Source organism: Filicampus tigris, chromosome 20 (assembly GCF_054856515.1).
Source record: "Filicampus tigris isolate MCC_2025a chromosome 20, RoL_Ftig_1.0, whole genome shotgun sequence".
Taxonomy (NCBI): domain Eukaryota; kingdom Metazoa; phylum Chordata; class Actinopteri; order Syngnathiformes; family Syngnathidae; genus Filicampus; species Filicampus tigris.
Window position 1 is genome coordinate 10,275,444 of NC_141236.1, and position 16,606 is coordinate 10,292,049.

The following is a 16,606-nucleotide window of genomic DNA, read 5'->3' on the forward strand; positions in this document are numbered from 1 at the left end:
ATTTACAATTATTTACAGCAATAAATAGGAATAGGAAATATATTAACGCATTATGCACATAAATGTTGAGTTTAGTTGAGTTCTTTGGCCATCTCTATCACATCTTCCTCTTCATCAGCATCATCATCATCATCGTCTTCCTCTGTGTCTTCCTCACTGGATGAAGAGTCTTCATAGGGGCAGATGGTGGCTTGGACCGGGTAGTTCTGAAGGAGCATCTCAGCTTCCCGGTACAGATAGTCAAAGCATTTGGTTTTGGGCCAGTACAACCTTTAAAAGGAATTTTTTTAAAAACAGTAAGTATATACGATTACAAAATCAATGAAAATACAGTAAGCCTTGCAAGATCATAATTTTCAAAAGTGACTAAAATGAAAGAAAAAAAATTACTTGACTGGGTGAACGAAAAGGGCCGGTTTGGGTTGCGTTCCAGCAGGACTGAAAGGAGCCTGAAAGTTTAAGATCCTTATTACACTTCTCCTCCATCCATGCATAATATATCCACGCATGTTTATTGTGCATTGAAATTCAAATTTACCATAATTATGGAAGATGTCGTCTCGGTCCTACTCCACGGTCTCCACATGTCGGACGCCTGGTTCGCATCGTTGTCGTCAAGCACCGACGGATTAAATCCACTGCGAGCGTTCATGTTTGCAAAGGAGATATCGCTGTGGTCCAAGCCGAGTCCGTCCCTCAAGAGGTCGTGATGCCGCAATGTGGGTCGTGACGAAACGGTCGCCGCTATTTAACGGGGGCTGCGCCAAATTGGACTTTTGACGCGTCGCCAAGTGTTTCCATGCGCCACTGCGCGGAGGTGTGAAATCGCACATGAGCAAACTCCGAACATATGGGACAAACTTGTTTTGCTTTTGGGGATTTTCGAATACATTCATCATTTAAAATGAATTATCCACATGCTCGTAAGACGGGGCATTATTTGTGTATTATGTTAACAAGCCTATCGCTTTATTTTCAACTATGCGTGCGACAAAAGAGGAAATAAAATTAAAATATGAAACCCATCCAAAAGTCTTACACGTCACCATTTAAAGACGCAGTGGGAAATATCTGCCTTTTTTTTTTTTTTTTTTTTTTTTGCAAGCGTTTCGATGCATTAAAAGCTCACGATTTACGCGTAAACCCGTTTGGGTGGAAGGTGCGAAGACACACGTGCCCCTCTTGACAACCCCACGCTGCGTGGGTGATGAGAAGGGAGGGGGGAGAGGGCGTCGACACGCGTCAGCATTTGAGCAGTAGTTTAAAAAAAAAAAAAAAAAAAAAAAAAAAAGGTGAATTGCATTAGTGTGAACAAACTGGGAAGAGCTCCAACAGGTCATAAATATTGCTTAAGGATTTAAGTCATCAGTAACAACATTCCCCTTCAAAAACTGCAGGTGCACGACATAAATGCAAAATACATTCGGTGGAATCTTATTTGCAAACAACATTTCAGTTTTTGCCTTCATTTTTTATCCACACAGAATACAGAATGAAATAAAAAGTCCATCAATTTCTTAAATTTGTGTAGTGTAGTTTACTGTAAATCTGAAATCTAAAACAGATGATGATAATTCAATATGCTAACCAGTTTTGCCAGCATGTGACGTTCACATTATAAAAACGTTAATGCGTGGCTTGTATCATATAATCACATTTAAATATATTTTTATTATTTTACGAAGTTTATTTTTAGACTAAAAATAGTTCGGGATTATTTTTCCCGAATGCAATTATACTTCCAGTATCCATACGTCACAGCTACATTGTTATTGTCCCAGTTGATTAGTTTTTAATCACGTGGAAATTTTGCAAAACACTACTATGAGACTACTGTTATTTTCTAATTAAAAGTTGGGTGTTTGTAAACCATTTCCCCTAATGTATACATGGGTTGTTGGCACACACACACACCTCATTAGACCATAATGCCATTTAGGGTGGATGCAAAGCCGTTTGACAAATAAAAACAAACTGTAATCTACTGATTTAATTAGTCCCATTTGGGCTTGAATAGTACAGTTCCCTCCCAGTGCATAACAGTAGGGGGCAGTGCAAAGCCACATGCTGGGATTCGTGTTGATTGATGCATAAATAACGTGCGCGTGTGCGTGCGTGTCTGACCTCATTTAGAGTTAATGGTTGCCACATTTGCCAGCGGTCCCATGGTGAGGAGTGTGTCTTTAAAGGTGACTTCTGCCAACTTGAAGCATCTAAAAACAACACCAGATGAATGTTCATATTATATATATATAATATATATGTATATATGTGTGTGTGTGTGAGAGAGAGATTTTGCAAATGTTTGTGTTTCTGAGAAACAACTACACAAACTGAAATCACATCCTGTTTGTTCAATCATCAACCACAACAAGTGTTTAACACATTTGAAATGAGTTCTTTCATACTTTTTATTCCAAGTCTGACTTCATTCCACACTACTTTGCAGGTATACAACTCACTTCTGACGGTTTAATTTGAAGGTTTTCTTTCTTCAGCGCATACTGAATAATGCAATGATATTTAGACTTCTGCTTGTTTGTGTTGAGTAAAGCACGGGGGGGAAAAAACGGCTTTGCAAAAGCATCAAAGAACAAACCCTTAAGAACCCTCCAAACGGAGAGGTCAGACCTATCTGAAAAAAACAAAAAATGTGACTGTGTATGTGAGCCCTTTTGGCTTCCCGCGGATGAGTCAGATGTGATCATTTATAATGGGATGGGGAGAAATAGAAGCAATGTATTCTGCTTTGAGGATGTTTAATAAACGGAAAGTATAAAGAAACCCAAGCTTCATTCCACATTCAATTTTCTCATGAGATGGGTCTTTTAGATAGCTGGATAGCTAGCTGGACAGCTAGGTTGTGAGATGGCTAGCTAGCCATTTGGGTGTTGGCGCGAAGACATGCCCCCCTGTCGGTCCCTGCTGTTTGAATGATGGAAGAAGTGCAGGGGTTGACGGCATGTGTCAGCCTTGTGTACGCAAAACAAGGTCTGCAGGGTAATGGGGGCGGGGGGCTCATACGTAAACATGAGCAGATGCAGAAATGGGGAAGAAATGGCATTTTGTTAACAACACACAAATGGAGACACGTTGGACAAGTGATCCAAAGACATCAACCCAGATGTGGTTGAATTCATTCTCAAATGTGAGATCAGGTGTCTTAAGCAGGGTATACAAGGCACACGCTGAATATGACAAAACAAGCAAGACCAACACGGGGTGGAAACAACAGATTAATATGAACCCAACATGCAAGCAGGTCACGTTGTTCCGATGCAACCCTTTTGCAGCTGACGAGTAAATCTGGGCTCCAGCGCTCAAGAGCTTGCCAGTCGGGATGCACCACATCCACCGTTAATTGAAGTCCTGACTGTTACCTTGGAAACCGGCTGACAGATTGCAAAGCCATTTGCAGGCATAGGAAGAATTCCAATAAAAATACACAATGTAACTCAACGTACAATACCTTGAGTGAAGCAATATATCAACAGAGTAATAGTGGAGTTGACTACCACAAAAGGGGAATTAATAGTTATTTTACGGATTTGAATTTAGCAAGGCCTGCAACTGGATGGATTATCATGGCTACCTCTTTCATCATCTGACACGACTTGAATGAAACACAGGCTCCATTCTAATGAGAATGCGTTCTCGAGTTACATAAGGTGCACAATGACAGTATACTTTATGAGTTAGCCGAATGCAGGAATGACCAAAGGCAATTTGCACAAACAAATTAGGAGGGACAAAATCTCGACATGAACTAATCACAGTACATGAGGACCATTTCTCTTTTTGCTGAATTAAAAAATGAATTCATTTACTCCGTGGACATTCCCTTTGATAGTGCGGGTATGAATTAGAGTCCCTTTGTCAATAAAAAAAAAAATGCAGCAACGATACAGTGATTTTTTTTTTTTTTTTTAACAATACGTAATCACAGGCAGTGGTGTTTATGCCCCGTTTAAAAATATCCAAACATTTATTTGACACAAGTGAAGTAACCAAGACTTGACAACCTAACCTTCAAACGACCTATCGGGTGTGACTCACATTTTTTACCGACAAAAAAAAAAGGTTGAACTAAACAAAGTCTGCCTAGCAACAATAACAACAATAACAAGCTGGGCAATTTTGCCATGTTAATTATTCTACTTCGCGGGTGTGAAACTGAAGGCCGGAGGGCCAGTTGTGTGCCATGAAATTACATATCGGTCAAAAATGATTTACTACGGATATTATAATTTTATCTGTCAGTGACGGATTGTGACTGTCAGAACAATTATGTGCCCAATAACCTGTGTACTGGCCCAGCTTTCAAATGGCATTCTCCAAGTTAATTTGTGAGTAAATTGAGACATGATCGTTTTTATTTCTGTAAATATACATTTGGTGACATTTGTGTTTTGGCGTTGAGCCCTAAAATTTTTCATGTGTAAAATATGTGCCTTGGAGCAATAAAGATTGGAGAAACTGCTTTGTTCCACACCAAGCATGTCACCGTTTTTCTTTGGCATCTTTTCAGAACTAGTAATCCATCATAAAAATTACATTAATCAAACGCAGGGACATTGTCATATAATGTGGTGACAGCATGCAGGAAATCAAATCAGAAGTCAATAAATGCCATTATTGTTGTTATTTTTTTTCCTCTAGCAGAATAATCCAAACTGTTCAAACTCTTTATTGTGAATTGATTTTGTAAAAAATAAATGTGACCAAGGATGAAACCATCCTCTAATTAATTGACTAGTTTCATAAATACATTCTGAAAATGATCACTTGGTAAAAGTAGCATAAAACATTCCTGCTCAATGCCACTAGAGGGCACGTTGGTGTGGTCTCTGATGATGACAACGATTTGCACTGATTAGCCATGCACGCAGCAGTACAGTGCTCAGTTCATTTCTGTCTTTGGGATTCAGCTGACTGACCTCTCCTACCTTATTATTTAAGCGCAATTTCAAATGATGCGATTGTTTAATGGCCTTGTTAGATAACCCGCTCACATTTGATCCTCAACTGAAGAGCTGTCGCGTGGAGGTAACCCAGAGTGCGCTCCGAGGTGCGTCCACGCACATTAATAAGACCGATGGAGGATTTGCAATCATAAGCCAGACCCCCCCGCCCCCCCCAAAAAAATACTGCCACAGGGAGGATTCCACATAAGGAAGGTAAACTTTGTGTCGGTTTGTCCTTATCATCCGTCAAGCTTGTTGATTCGTTTTCATTGTGTGACATGTGACAAGGCTGGATGACATGAGCTCGCACAACCGGAGCCAAAGCAGCGCGCGGCGCAGTGACTACGTGTGGCAATATGAATACTACGACGACGAGCCCGTCTCTTTCGAGGGACTCAAAGCACACAGATGTAAGCTTGCCATCTCAAATTGATGCTCTTACGTTCAGAAAATAGTCTTAAGTCAGAAGCCTGGCTGCTGATGAATAAATTGGGTTTTACGCACGCAGGACAAACATTCCAAAATTCAAACTTCATAACCAGAAAAAGTGTCAAATCCAAGCCATGGAAATGGTTCTATTCGATTTTTTTTTTTTCTTTGCAGACTCCATCGTGATCGGCTTTTGGGTTGGACTTGGGGCGTTCGTCATTTTCATGTTTTTTGTTCTCACACTGCTCACAAAGACCGGAGCGCCACAGCAAGAGTGAGTATTGCAAAATTTCCCTCCTCCCTCACAAACAAAAAAGGTCGTCTCTCATCCGTCCAAGTGTTTTTATGGAATTTTAAAGGAGGTCTTTTTTTTTTCTTCTTCAAATTACAATCAACCAAATTAAGCATTGTTATATCTATGTAAAGACTGTGTCTGCTGCTGTTATTTTGGATGTCATTTTCCTAATGATGTGTTTTAATTATTTTTACTGTCATTTTGGCTGACCACCAGTCCAGGGTGTACCTTGGCTCTTGCCCAAAGTCAGCTTGGCTAGATTCCAGCTCACCCATGACCCTGAACAAGCCCGATAGAAAATAGATAGCAGGATGAATGAATTAGTGTGTTTTACTGCAAAACGTTCAAAAAGTGCTGCAGTCATTTGCTTTCTTGCCAGAAATTCAGACGCTGAGAACCTACCCGGTACAGGAAGCGGTCCTGTGAACATCATCGGTCAGAAAGACGACGACGACAAAGCCGTTTCTCGTCCCTTCCTGACAGAATCTCGCTCTTACTTTAATTTCTACATCAGTGAGGATGAAGAGGCTAAGCGGTGGCAAAATTTGGAAACAAAGCAGAATGGACCGTCAGGAGTTACCACCCCTGCGGCGATGGAACAGGAGGATGAAGACATGAGGCACCGCTTACCCCTCAATGATCTCCTTGTAGATCATCTCCTTGAGAAGAAGACAGATACGGACTGTGACTTCTTGTCCCACTTCAACATCCCAAACTTTGTCACTTTTGAGCGCAATTCCTCATTGGGAGAAAACGACCTGCTGTGTGAGGCACCAATCACGCCGGATCACAACATATGATCTACGTGTGCAATGTGGAGTACCCTTCACACCTCGACGCTGGTGCTTGAAGCCAAAAAAATGTAGTCCGACCCACTACATTTCATCCTCTAACAGCAAAACCATAAATTCTTATCATGGGCTAGCTAACGCTCACCAGCTAGCATGGCTAGCTAACATTAGCTAATGTTTGCTCATCACACATATAAACCATCAAATCCCGTAACCCAAAAAAAAGGAGCTCTTAGGAGCTAGCTAATATTCACCAGGTAATGTGGCTGGCCAACATTAGCTAATGTCATCTACACTTGCTGACTAAAGTACCACTTGCACAAAACGCCACTTACCCGTAACTCCATATTGTTGACTTCAAGGCGTGTCATCGAGGTGTCGAGGACTCCACACTGCCTGCATATCCAATTCAAATTATCTGCCAATTGAACAACAAAAAAAATGACTTGGTGAGTTTCCCAAAAATAAGTAAACATAAGCTAAATGCAAACACAGACATCTTGAAACTAGTGTGTTTGAGAGGTGGGCATGTCACAAAATTTTGCTGGTCAGTCATTTGTCATCCGTTGGCGGCCTGGGTACCAGTCTGTCATTCATCTAATGTAATCGTCCGTTGGTCAATCTGTCAGTCAGTCGGTCCATTAGTCCGTATCCATCAAGATACGAATTGAATCTTAGGTGCAATGTTTCAAGTCCTATGTCACATTTCAAGGGTGACGTTGATTTTTTTAACTTTCCCTTGAAACAAATGATCAGGCAGCGATTATTATGCAAAGGAACATTGCGAGTTGTTACTGTCAACTAGCCGCTATTGGCAAGAAGGTTGTGCTGGAAATGCTCAATGTTCTATCCACCTCAATTAAGTTTTGCATGCGACAGATGAGCCACGTTTAATTATAAAATTCCTGACGCGCCGTTGACATCCTGAGACCTCACCTCGCTCCTCTTTAGACATAATGTATCTTTGGTCAGTCTGTTCGCAGGAGTGATTGGCAGCAATTCTTACAAGATAGTCCACCGGAAACAAGTAGAGAACGTGTGTAAATTGGGTCGAACGGACTACAATAATCCATTTTATTTGTCCGAAAATTATTATTAGTGACACATATCTTGTCTCATCTATCCATGCTTAGGCGTATCGTGACAGGCAGGATAATCTCCAGCTAGATGTAATAAGGTACAATTCACCCGTGTTGTGTTTGTGGGTAAAATGAGACGGGATAATCAATATTTCCGAAATAGTACATATTTTTTGTGACCATTTTGTTTGGTGTGGTGTGCCGTGAGATTTTTTCTTGTGTGCCTTGTTCAATAAAGATTGCGAAACACTGCCTTAAAAGGTTGAACAGGACACGCTTTGACTTCATTATAAATGTGGGTTACGCCATTGCCATAGGAACAGAACAATGTCATACAAACAGAGGATGCCCTGTATGTTAAAACAATAATGACAAACAATCCATCCATTTTCATATCCTCATTAGGGCACTGAGTGGGCGCTCTGCAGGGAAAATGTCCCTTTACATTATGGAATCAAAGGATATGAGAAAGCACGTTAATAGAAAGAAAGATGGCGGAAACTCGGATTGTTTGGCATTGGCTGAGATCTGAATTCTGTTGAGAGCTCAAGTAGGTCACAAAAGGATGACTGACTCAAAACAGCAGCGCATAGCGGAGTAGCCAGAATGTGACAAAAGGCTTTTACTGGATAGATGTGTCATAGGGAAATATGAAAAAAAGAAAAGCTCCTCTGTCGATAAATCAATGCATGAAAGGCTCAATGTCTTGTGTGTATTACTTTTTATGATCCTGGAGAAAAAGATCAGTTTGCGTTCATTATTGTGCCCACCCATTAGCTGCAACGATAAAATTGTTTTGCCTTTTGTCCCCCTGCTCTTGACAAGCTTGCCTCTCGTCAAAACCCTAATGCCTGACAAATACAAATTAGCTGTATCATTACCTCTATTTCCTGCTTTTAAAGTATTAAGCAAGGAGAACAATTTAAAAAAAACAAGAAAAAAAAAACGTAAGTGCACAAGAGAAGCATTTAAATTTTTAATTTGGTGGCCAAGGAGTCAGGTGTCAGTTGGACATGAATAAGTCATGTGGGACAAACCTGAGAAACATGCTCTGCATGCTTCGAAAGCAGGATGGGGAACTTACAGCCCGTGGGCCATACACGAGCATGTGAGGGGACTTGATCCGACCCGCAGTGCAATTAAAAAAAAACAAATAAAACCTCAGAGGAATTGTTAATTAAAAGCCCAGAAACATACCGAAGTTTTTTGGTTTTTTTTCATCATTGTGTGATAATTTTCCCTAAATTTAATACATGATGGTGAAAAAGGTTCCTTACAGCTGATCTATGAGGACGTATTGTGAAATTCATTAGGCTCACAGGTAAGGTAGTGCCAATCCCAGCAGAATTCATATTTCAAAATGAGGTCATTTGTTTTACACACGTGTATTTGGTGACCTCAATTAGATTTATGAGTGGGGCAAAATATTGGAAAAACCCGTCAGTAGGAATAAGTTTGGGTCTATGGGGAAATACATTACGCAAGTTCAGGTACAATTTCAGGATGAACCTAAATTGTACTGCAACTTTTTAGGTGAACTTCATTTGCCTTCTCTAAAATTTTAAACGCTGATGTCCAACCGTTGAGTGATTCAGATTTTTTTTTTTTTTTGCAAAACAAAGTGCAAAAATTACTGAAACAGGACAGATATTTGCATCCAAACGTTTAGAGATTAAATTAAGTTAACCTGCAAAGGTTACAGTGTAAATTAGGTGCTTCCTGAAATGTCACCGTAAATCCAAAATATAGCCAAATAATGTTTTGTGAGTAGTATGCGCAACGCCATGAGTTTTGATGTTCACTCCTGCAGAGGGAGCCATACATTAGCCTTTATTTTTTATTTTTTGTGACATCAAGACCAAACTTGGTCCTCCCTTGTCTTCAGTCTTCAAGAGTGATACAGATGGCATAAAGTCAATAAGCATAACTATCTGTCAGCACATGTCGTTTTATACTGGCACAACAAACTTTGTGTGTGCGTGCGTGTGTGTGTGTGTGTGCGCTCCGTGAAAGGACGCCCCGGGGTGTGTGAGCTGGGCCGGCCAGATTCCATCTGCAACCGCGCTCCCTTATTACCACGGAAGACAAGTAACACTCCTTACAAAAGATATATCCACTCCTAATGACACATAATAGAGACGAGCGGCGGTCAGCCGAAGCGGTTTCGTTGTGCGAGGCGCGCTAAGTATTCATCAGACATAGCGGGCACCAGGGAGACGAGTTCAGTCCATGAAGGGGACTTGCTGGAGACCAGTGTGATCATGGTAAGACCGTCTCACTTTCTCGTCTGGAACGAAATCAACTCGGTGCGGACTTTGGAGAAGAATTGCGCAAGAATGATTTGGTTTTGCACGCACTCGTCCGCCCGTTAAGAATCAACTTTTTACAACATGAATAACACATCTTATCGCGGTTGTTTGATTTACAATGTCGCCGAAGCTGAGTGGGCAATGTTTAAACTGGAAACACGACTCTGTGTGCAGTAATAATTAACAGGCCAAGAAGTTGGGTGTCAGACTCGTGAAAAACTGCCATTAAACCAACATCCTAAGCTCACTCTTTTTGTTTTGTCTAACAAATGTGGTCGGTGGTTAATGGGTTAAAAAAAAAAGCCCTTCTTCTAAATGGCAGATTCAAACCGCCAAATAAAACAAGCGCCAGCACATTGGGGAAAAGTTGGAACTTGTGCGTCATTTCCCCCAATGGAAAGGAGCTCTGCCTCTTGCTGCGTTCAAATGCTCAGGGGAAAAAAACATTTTTAACGCACAGTCCAACTAGTAGTATATTTATAGCACAATAGGGATACCAGTTGCGAAGTGAATACAAATAGGTATTAAAATAAAGTACATGTGATAAATTCAGACAAGATATTTTCAGTTGTAAAACAAATCATGTTTACATGTATATGTGAGTGAAAAACGTGTTCTTGGAAAGGGCATTGCAGGAATATTCAACAAAACCACATCACAGCGTTCATACCAATTGAAGTAATGGTGATAATTACATCCAATGACAATAGGTTTAAAAATAGTTTTCATTGATGCATTTATTAAAAGATATACTTTGAACCCCCCAAAAAATACAAGAATTGACATCAAATAGGAACTTGATGTACCTTGAAAACTTTTGTGTAAGTGAGCATAGTCAGTTCCTCAACATACCTCGCTCAATTCTTGAATATGAGCCAAAGATGCAGTTCACCGGCTGATTGGACAAAAAAATAGTTTACTACCTGACCGGTTTGATTTGTGGAAGCCGTTGGAACAAGGCGCACTGAAAGCATCACGTAACCACACAGCTGCATGAGCAGGAAGGGGGCAGAACTTCCAGCAGCAGTGCATTTCTCACATGCCACACTCTAGCCTTCTTGTACAGTTGTAGATGGTCTTGTGCAGATGGACTAAAATGCGACACGTTCACCGATCAGTTATGCGTCCGTGTGCGAAAAACAGCCTGCAATTGCTGGCAGTGGCTAAACTTTTGCAGGAGGAAGGAAAAGCTTACAACTGAAGTTTTATAAAGGGTGAGTTGCTCGTGGATACAAAGTTATGGATTGGTCTGTCACTTTGCTCTGCCAAAATATCCTGGTTGGGATTATTTTCTGCTCTTTTATCACTTCCATTCTTATGTCTTTGTTTATGGTCTGTAGGAGTGTATGTTCTAAAGCAAAATGTTCACAACCTACATAAAGAGTCTGAATGATATGGTATTTACCACGGTAAGATTAAAGGTTATATGCTCTCCTGCATGTCCTTTCTATGCCGAGAGATGCATGGCCATACTAAAAACAATGGTCTCTGAAAGAAAAAAAAAAATCTCCTAAACTTGCACTGCTTTCAATTACACAATGTATATGATATGCGCTATATGCTCTTTCCTCCCCCCAAAAAAAGAAGTGCATGTTGTTTTTTTGTTTTTTGTTTTTTTTTTAACGATATTGTGTTGAGATGCATTTGTCTTCTTTGCCATAGTCTGAGAACTCAGAGGAGCAACAGAGTCCTGGGGTCTTGGGCCGAATCGGGAGCTGGCTTTCACCATGGAAGGGAAGGAGTCCCAAAAGTCCTACTGAAAATTCATCACCCACTTGCGATCAGGCAGCTAAGTCCGAAGGAGAGTATTGTGAGGAATCCACACAAGCCGAGGCAAAAAAACGCAAGCGGGAGGAGAACCGACAAAGCTCCATTCCGAAGCCACTGGGTCCCTCACGAGACATTTTCCGCTTTGAAGAAGTGGACGCCACACTGTCTGCCCACAGAGAAGACTCTGTTGTGAGCAGCAGAGTGACTCCTCCTAAAGAGGAGGAGCTTCTACTCAGCAAAAAGAAGAGAATAGGGCAGGCCAAGGAGGACTGTCATGGTACTTCGCCGAGAGGGAATTCTGACAGGATTGCCTGTCATTTGACGAATCTCTCCACCGCCGTCTCCTCCTCTGAACAGGGTGTGGTATGGAACTCTGACCGGGTTAACACCCAGCCCTTGGCCCAGAAACCAGCACAGCCCCAGGCAGGAAGGAAGCTTCATGTGTACCTGGAGGAGACCAGTGTGACTCACTGTGGCCAAGACACCTTGACGGGGCAGGAAGTGATCCGCACCACGATTGAGAAAAAGCTGCCAGTCTTATCGAAGTCCAAATCGCCAAAGTCGCCAAGTTTCGATTTGTCACTGAGCTCAAGTTCAAGAGCAGACGAAAACACATGTGCATATTTGAAGCCTGTGGTTGTGCCACAGGAGGGAGTGTCAGAGAAGTTACACAAAGACTGGCAGTTGGAGCTTGAACTAGACACAGAGCAAACAGAGGCTGGCAATATGGTTCGTAAAAACTCTGCTAAAAAGAAAGCAAGGAAGAACTCTCAGGGAGATGGAGCATGCAGCCCTCAGGGAAAAACGCCTCCCAATGTTCAACCTGGTCAAGAAAGATTCCCCTCATCTGACAGCCCAGAGGGAGAAAGTCCACAGAGTCATGGTGAAGAGCAGCCTTTAGACTCCTCCTCCAAGCACAGCCTCACCTCACTGGCCTCACCTGGGGGTGTGGAAAATGAGACTTCCTGTCTCAAGTATGCAGACAAATTCCTGGACTCAAGATCAGTCACTGAAACCCATCTTAAATGTGCCGTTGATGGCGGTGCAGTCATGGAGGATGACGACAGTTTTTACAAAGTGGAGAGGAAGACAGAGACCCCAGAGTCCAAACGGAGAAGTATTAAGGTTTCTCGGAGTGAAGTGAAACTTTTTACAAAAAGTGTGCCTTTGAACGCTGAGAAAAGTATAGCAGAAGAGAAAGAAGAACTGGATCTTAAGTTGGTACCGGACCAAGACAAAAATGAAGCCAAGGAAGAGGCCAAAACAAAAACCGATAAAAGGTACGTTTTTATTTCAATGTGACTGATGAAGAACTTAAAACTAAACGATGACATTTACATAAAAAAGTTTGGTCATGATTTCAATTAATTGTTCGTGAGGAGTACACAATACAACGGGTGTGGAAACACGAACCTACCCATCTAGTTTTCTAACATAACATTGCACTGAAAAGTCAAACTCAATTGTACACTATTTTATTTATAGAGCACTTTGGAAACAAAACAACCACAGTTAGAAAAAAGGGCTGTACATAAAGGACAAGTGCTTTCGACACACAAAGTCACTTCAATATATTATACATCCACATTTGTCAAAATTTACATTTCAAATGTTTCCATACTCAGCAATGTGCATGTTTTCTGGTAATTTGAATTTTTATATCATACACAGGGAGCAAGACAAGAAACCCGAGGAGAAATCAGTCATTGGCCGAATTACAGATAAGATCAACTTATTTGAGCGCCAGGGAGTTGTGACGGGTCTCAAAAGAACTTTCCAAACTCCTAGGAGCGCTGATGTCTCTCCTGCTCGGAAAGCGACTGGGAAGCTCAAAGCTGAATGTTTGCCATCCACACAGAGATCAAAATCGGCTGAGCGATATGGCACTGCGAGTTCCAGTCCTGTACCAACCCAAAATGAGATTACGCTGACGGTTAAAGAGAGGGCGAGGAACTTTACTGTGGAATCAACAAAACATTCTAAGCCAATGCTGCCTCAAAAATCTGACAAGACAGAAATTACAAAAAAATCCAACACATCTGTGGCAACCACTGCATTAAAGTCATCAAAACCCGACAGTCAGGGTAAACTGGATACTAATGCAATGACAGGGATAAGAGTAAAACCCGATGGACAGGATACTACCGCTGTGAGGGTGAAAGGTTCCACACCTCTAGAACAACATGGCACACAGACCTCAAAGACAGCAGATCAGGGTATGAAATCTACCAGTGCATTATTTAGTAATGCAACAAAAGTGACTGGTGATAATGTAGAACAAATCAATAGTACACGGTCCAAAGCCACTTGCAAATCAGGCACTCGCTCGAAGCGAAGAAAAAGCAAGGAGATAACCAGTCCAGTTAGGGATAATCGGGAAAGCAAACCAAATCTAAGCAAGCAAGACGCCACTTCTGTAAAAAGTCAGGATGATGATGATGGAGTTTTTCTACAACCCGATGAAGTAGAAGGAATTGTATCCAATAAATGTACATTTGTAAAAGAATCGGACATTTCCGGTAAACGGTTGCTATCCACTCATGACAAAGACATTGATAAACTGGTCAACAGAGTGGAGACTTTACCTGAACCAAGATCAGTCAACAAAGACGAACCTGATACTGCTGCTTCTAACAAGAAAACAAAGAAACCTATTGACAAGGTTTCCGTTAGTTCAGCCCAGAAGGAGGCGAAGGCAGAGAAAGAAATTCTGTCTCCCAAACAGAAGATCAAAAATGCAGCAGAGGACAAATCATCTTCCCTCTCTCAGTCAGTTGAACAGCATATTGAGCAGCCTGCCCCAGTAGTGAAGGCACCACTCGCTGAATGTCCAAAACTAGATGAGGAACCACCAATGCACCCTTCACCAACAAGTAGACTAAAACCAATTCGGCCTGGTAAAAAAGACACAGAACATGCACAGCCACAACAAAACTTGGAAACAAAGCCAACAAGTCAGAGTGAGATAAATAATGTTGATAAATTAAAAAGGCCACAGGGTAACAACAACAGCCAGGCTGAAGAAAAAAACAAAGAAACCCAAGAAAATGTTACCCAATCGGACAAACCTCAAATGACACCCACAATTTTACAGAGCAGACAAGAAAACTCAGGGACAGAGGAAACAGTAGCAGTGGATAAACAAACAAAACAGACGGCGAGAAAAGAGGTGGCAAGGCCGAATGAAAATGTTAATAAAGCGGAGTCAGTAAATGCAAAAGGAGCCTTAGACCTCCCTACTTTAACACAAACTGTCGACCAACCGGCAACCACAAATCCGGAGACGGCTGAGGTCACTATCATCACTCAGGAGACCAGAAAAAAGAGCGCTCAAGGGTCTACCAAGGAAGCGAGAGCTACACATGTGTCTGAAATGCCAACGAAATCTTTAGACGGGGTCACAAGACAACATAAACTACCGGTGATTATAACAGAACCTGTGGAAAAACTTGAGGGGTCCCTCAGTAAGGCCTCAAAAAAACATGAAGGCGGTGGTGCTAAGTTCATCAGCACAAAGCCCGAGCAAGTGACTGCAATAGTCTCTCATGACCCCACTGTGCTGATGAGTGCGCAGACTGACAATACGGCAACTGTTCAAGACTCTACTCATATTTCTGTTCCAAACAATGATGGAAAAAGCCAGGGCAGTGAGACTCAAAGCGCAACAGCAAACACAGAGGCTGTGGAAGTCTCTACAACAAAACCGAGTCGCCCTCAGTTTGAGGACCTAAATAATACAGTGAGCACAAGTGATCTTCTTCCATTCAGGGCCTCAGACAAAAAACAGCAAAGCTCGTCTGACAGGATTGATTCGGCAGGGATTACTGAGCATCCCCCCACTGTTAACGGTGATCTTTCTTCACAACTTGACAAAGTCAAAGACAAACCAGTAAATAAGCCCAGTCCAACTCCAAAAGTATCAACTTCCCCAAATTCTAAAAAGCTGAACTCAGACTCAGTCCAGCAGTCACCTCCTAAGAGGCTGCATTCGCCGCGAGGACTAAGCAGAGATGATTCTTCGTTTCAGCAGGACGCTCCATCAAGTTGGCTCGATGTGGACTTTCCCAAACAGAGACTTAAACTCCCAGGGCCCAAGCTGAGTGCTTCTGTCAGCGAGAGTAATCTCCTGGACAATGATGAACTTGATGATGAAAATTTCATTGAGAAGATCCAGAAGCTTTGTGCTCCCTTTTCCCTACCACCTCGTAAACACAACCCACTCCGGCAACCTCAGCCCCCGTTTGCAATGCCAGCCATCAAGGAAGACCACTTTGAGAAGACATTTGACCCAGAGGAGTTTAAATTTGGCCTTAGGAAGAAAAATCGGTCCTTTGACACAGGCCCAAGTCTTTTAGCTAAGCTTCAAAACACAGAAACCAAAAGTGGTGTTAAACCTGCTAGGGTGAGTATAGCAGATAGGTGTCTTTTGATCAGTAGTCTGGATACTTCTTCTCATCTAACGGACAAGACCGCCAAGATAGATCAGGAGAAAAGCAAGGAGGAGAAAGATGATCATATTATTGTGAAGTCTCGCTTGGAGGGAAGCTGCGTACTTAGCAGTCTCACCAGCCCCAGCACCAGGGGGAGAAGAAATGGAGTTCAGGCACTGTCAGAAAATACCAACTCAAGGGATGCATCGCCCCAGCTCAGCCCTTCGCCAGAGCCAACCTCACCTATTCCGACTACCACCAGTTCCTTTGCTGAAAATTTCACCACGCAACGGAGAGACCAAATCCAGCCTACAGAGGCCGTGGTCAGTGACTCAGGTCCTCCGTTTCCCTCCTTTAACGACATCAAGCTGCCTGACTATTTAGAGAAGTACCTCCCTAGAGAACCGACAAATTCAGGGCAGAGCAAGGAGGGACACCCGCATATGAAAGCAGAGGTTTGTTTTTCTACGTTATTCTGAAGTAATGCGCTGTTTAATGGTGTTGTCCTCATAACACATGTTAAGGTTTAATAAGGACAA

General features: G+C 42.0%; 3 protein-coding genes across 7 annotated transcripts in view; 2 read left to right on the forward strand and 1 right to left on the reverse strand.

Moving 5' to 3' along the window:
* The window catches only part of ripply2 (ripply transcriptional repressor 2), a 24,902-nt gene continuing 8,296 nt past the window's right edge, over positions 1-16,606 (reverse strand). The window contains exons 3-7 of one of the 4 annotated variants that reach the window (XM_086018971.1): positions 6,815-6,897; positions 2,125-2,213; positions 539-638; positions 391-449; positions 1-270 (exon numbers count right to left, since the gene is read on the reverse strand). In XM_086018971.1, coding sequence (XP_085875097.1) covers positions 72-270; positions 391-449; positions 539-638; positions 2,125-2,129 — 363 coding nt within the window. In that variant the 5' untranslated portion in view covers positions 2,130-2,213; positions 6,815-6,897 and the 3' untranslated portion in view covers positions 1-71. The other 3 variants (XM_086018973.1, XM_086018970.1, XR_015083891.1) reach the window with 3 other exon arrangements.
* LOC147128254 (melanocortin-2 receptor accessory protein 2A-like) lies at positions 4,866-7,661 on the forward strand. Of its 2 annotated transcripts, XM_086018969.1 has the most exons (4): positions 4,866-5,177; positions 5,253-5,374; positions 5,568-5,667; positions 6,068-7,661. In XM_086018969.1, exons 2-4 carry the CDS (start codon positions 5,263-5,265, stop codon positions 6,486-6,488), a joined length of 633 nt encoding a protein of 210 aa, XP_085875095.1. In that variant the 5' UTR covers positions 4,866-5,177; positions 5,253-5,262; the 3' UTR covers positions 6,489-7,661. The 2 variants fall into 2 exon arrangements, with proteins under 2 accessions (XP_085875095.1, XP_085875094.1); XM_086018968.1 differs by lacking the exon at positions 4,866-5,177 and having other exon boundaries at positions 5,197-5,374.
* The window catches only part of LOC147128255 (uncharacterized), a 21,087-nt gene continuing 14,117 nt past the window's right edge, over positions 9,637-16,606 (forward strand). The window contains exons 1-3 of the mRNA XM_086018957.1: positions 9,637-9,822; positions 11,530-12,917; positions 13,309-16,522. Of these exons, the coding sequence (XP_085875083.1) occupies positions 9,820-9,822; positions 11,530-12,917; positions 13,309-16,522 (4,605 nt within the window). The 5' untranslated portion in view covers positions 9,637-9,819. The remainder of the gene's footprint in view (positions 9,823-11,529; positions 12,918-13,308; positions 16,523-16,606) is intronic.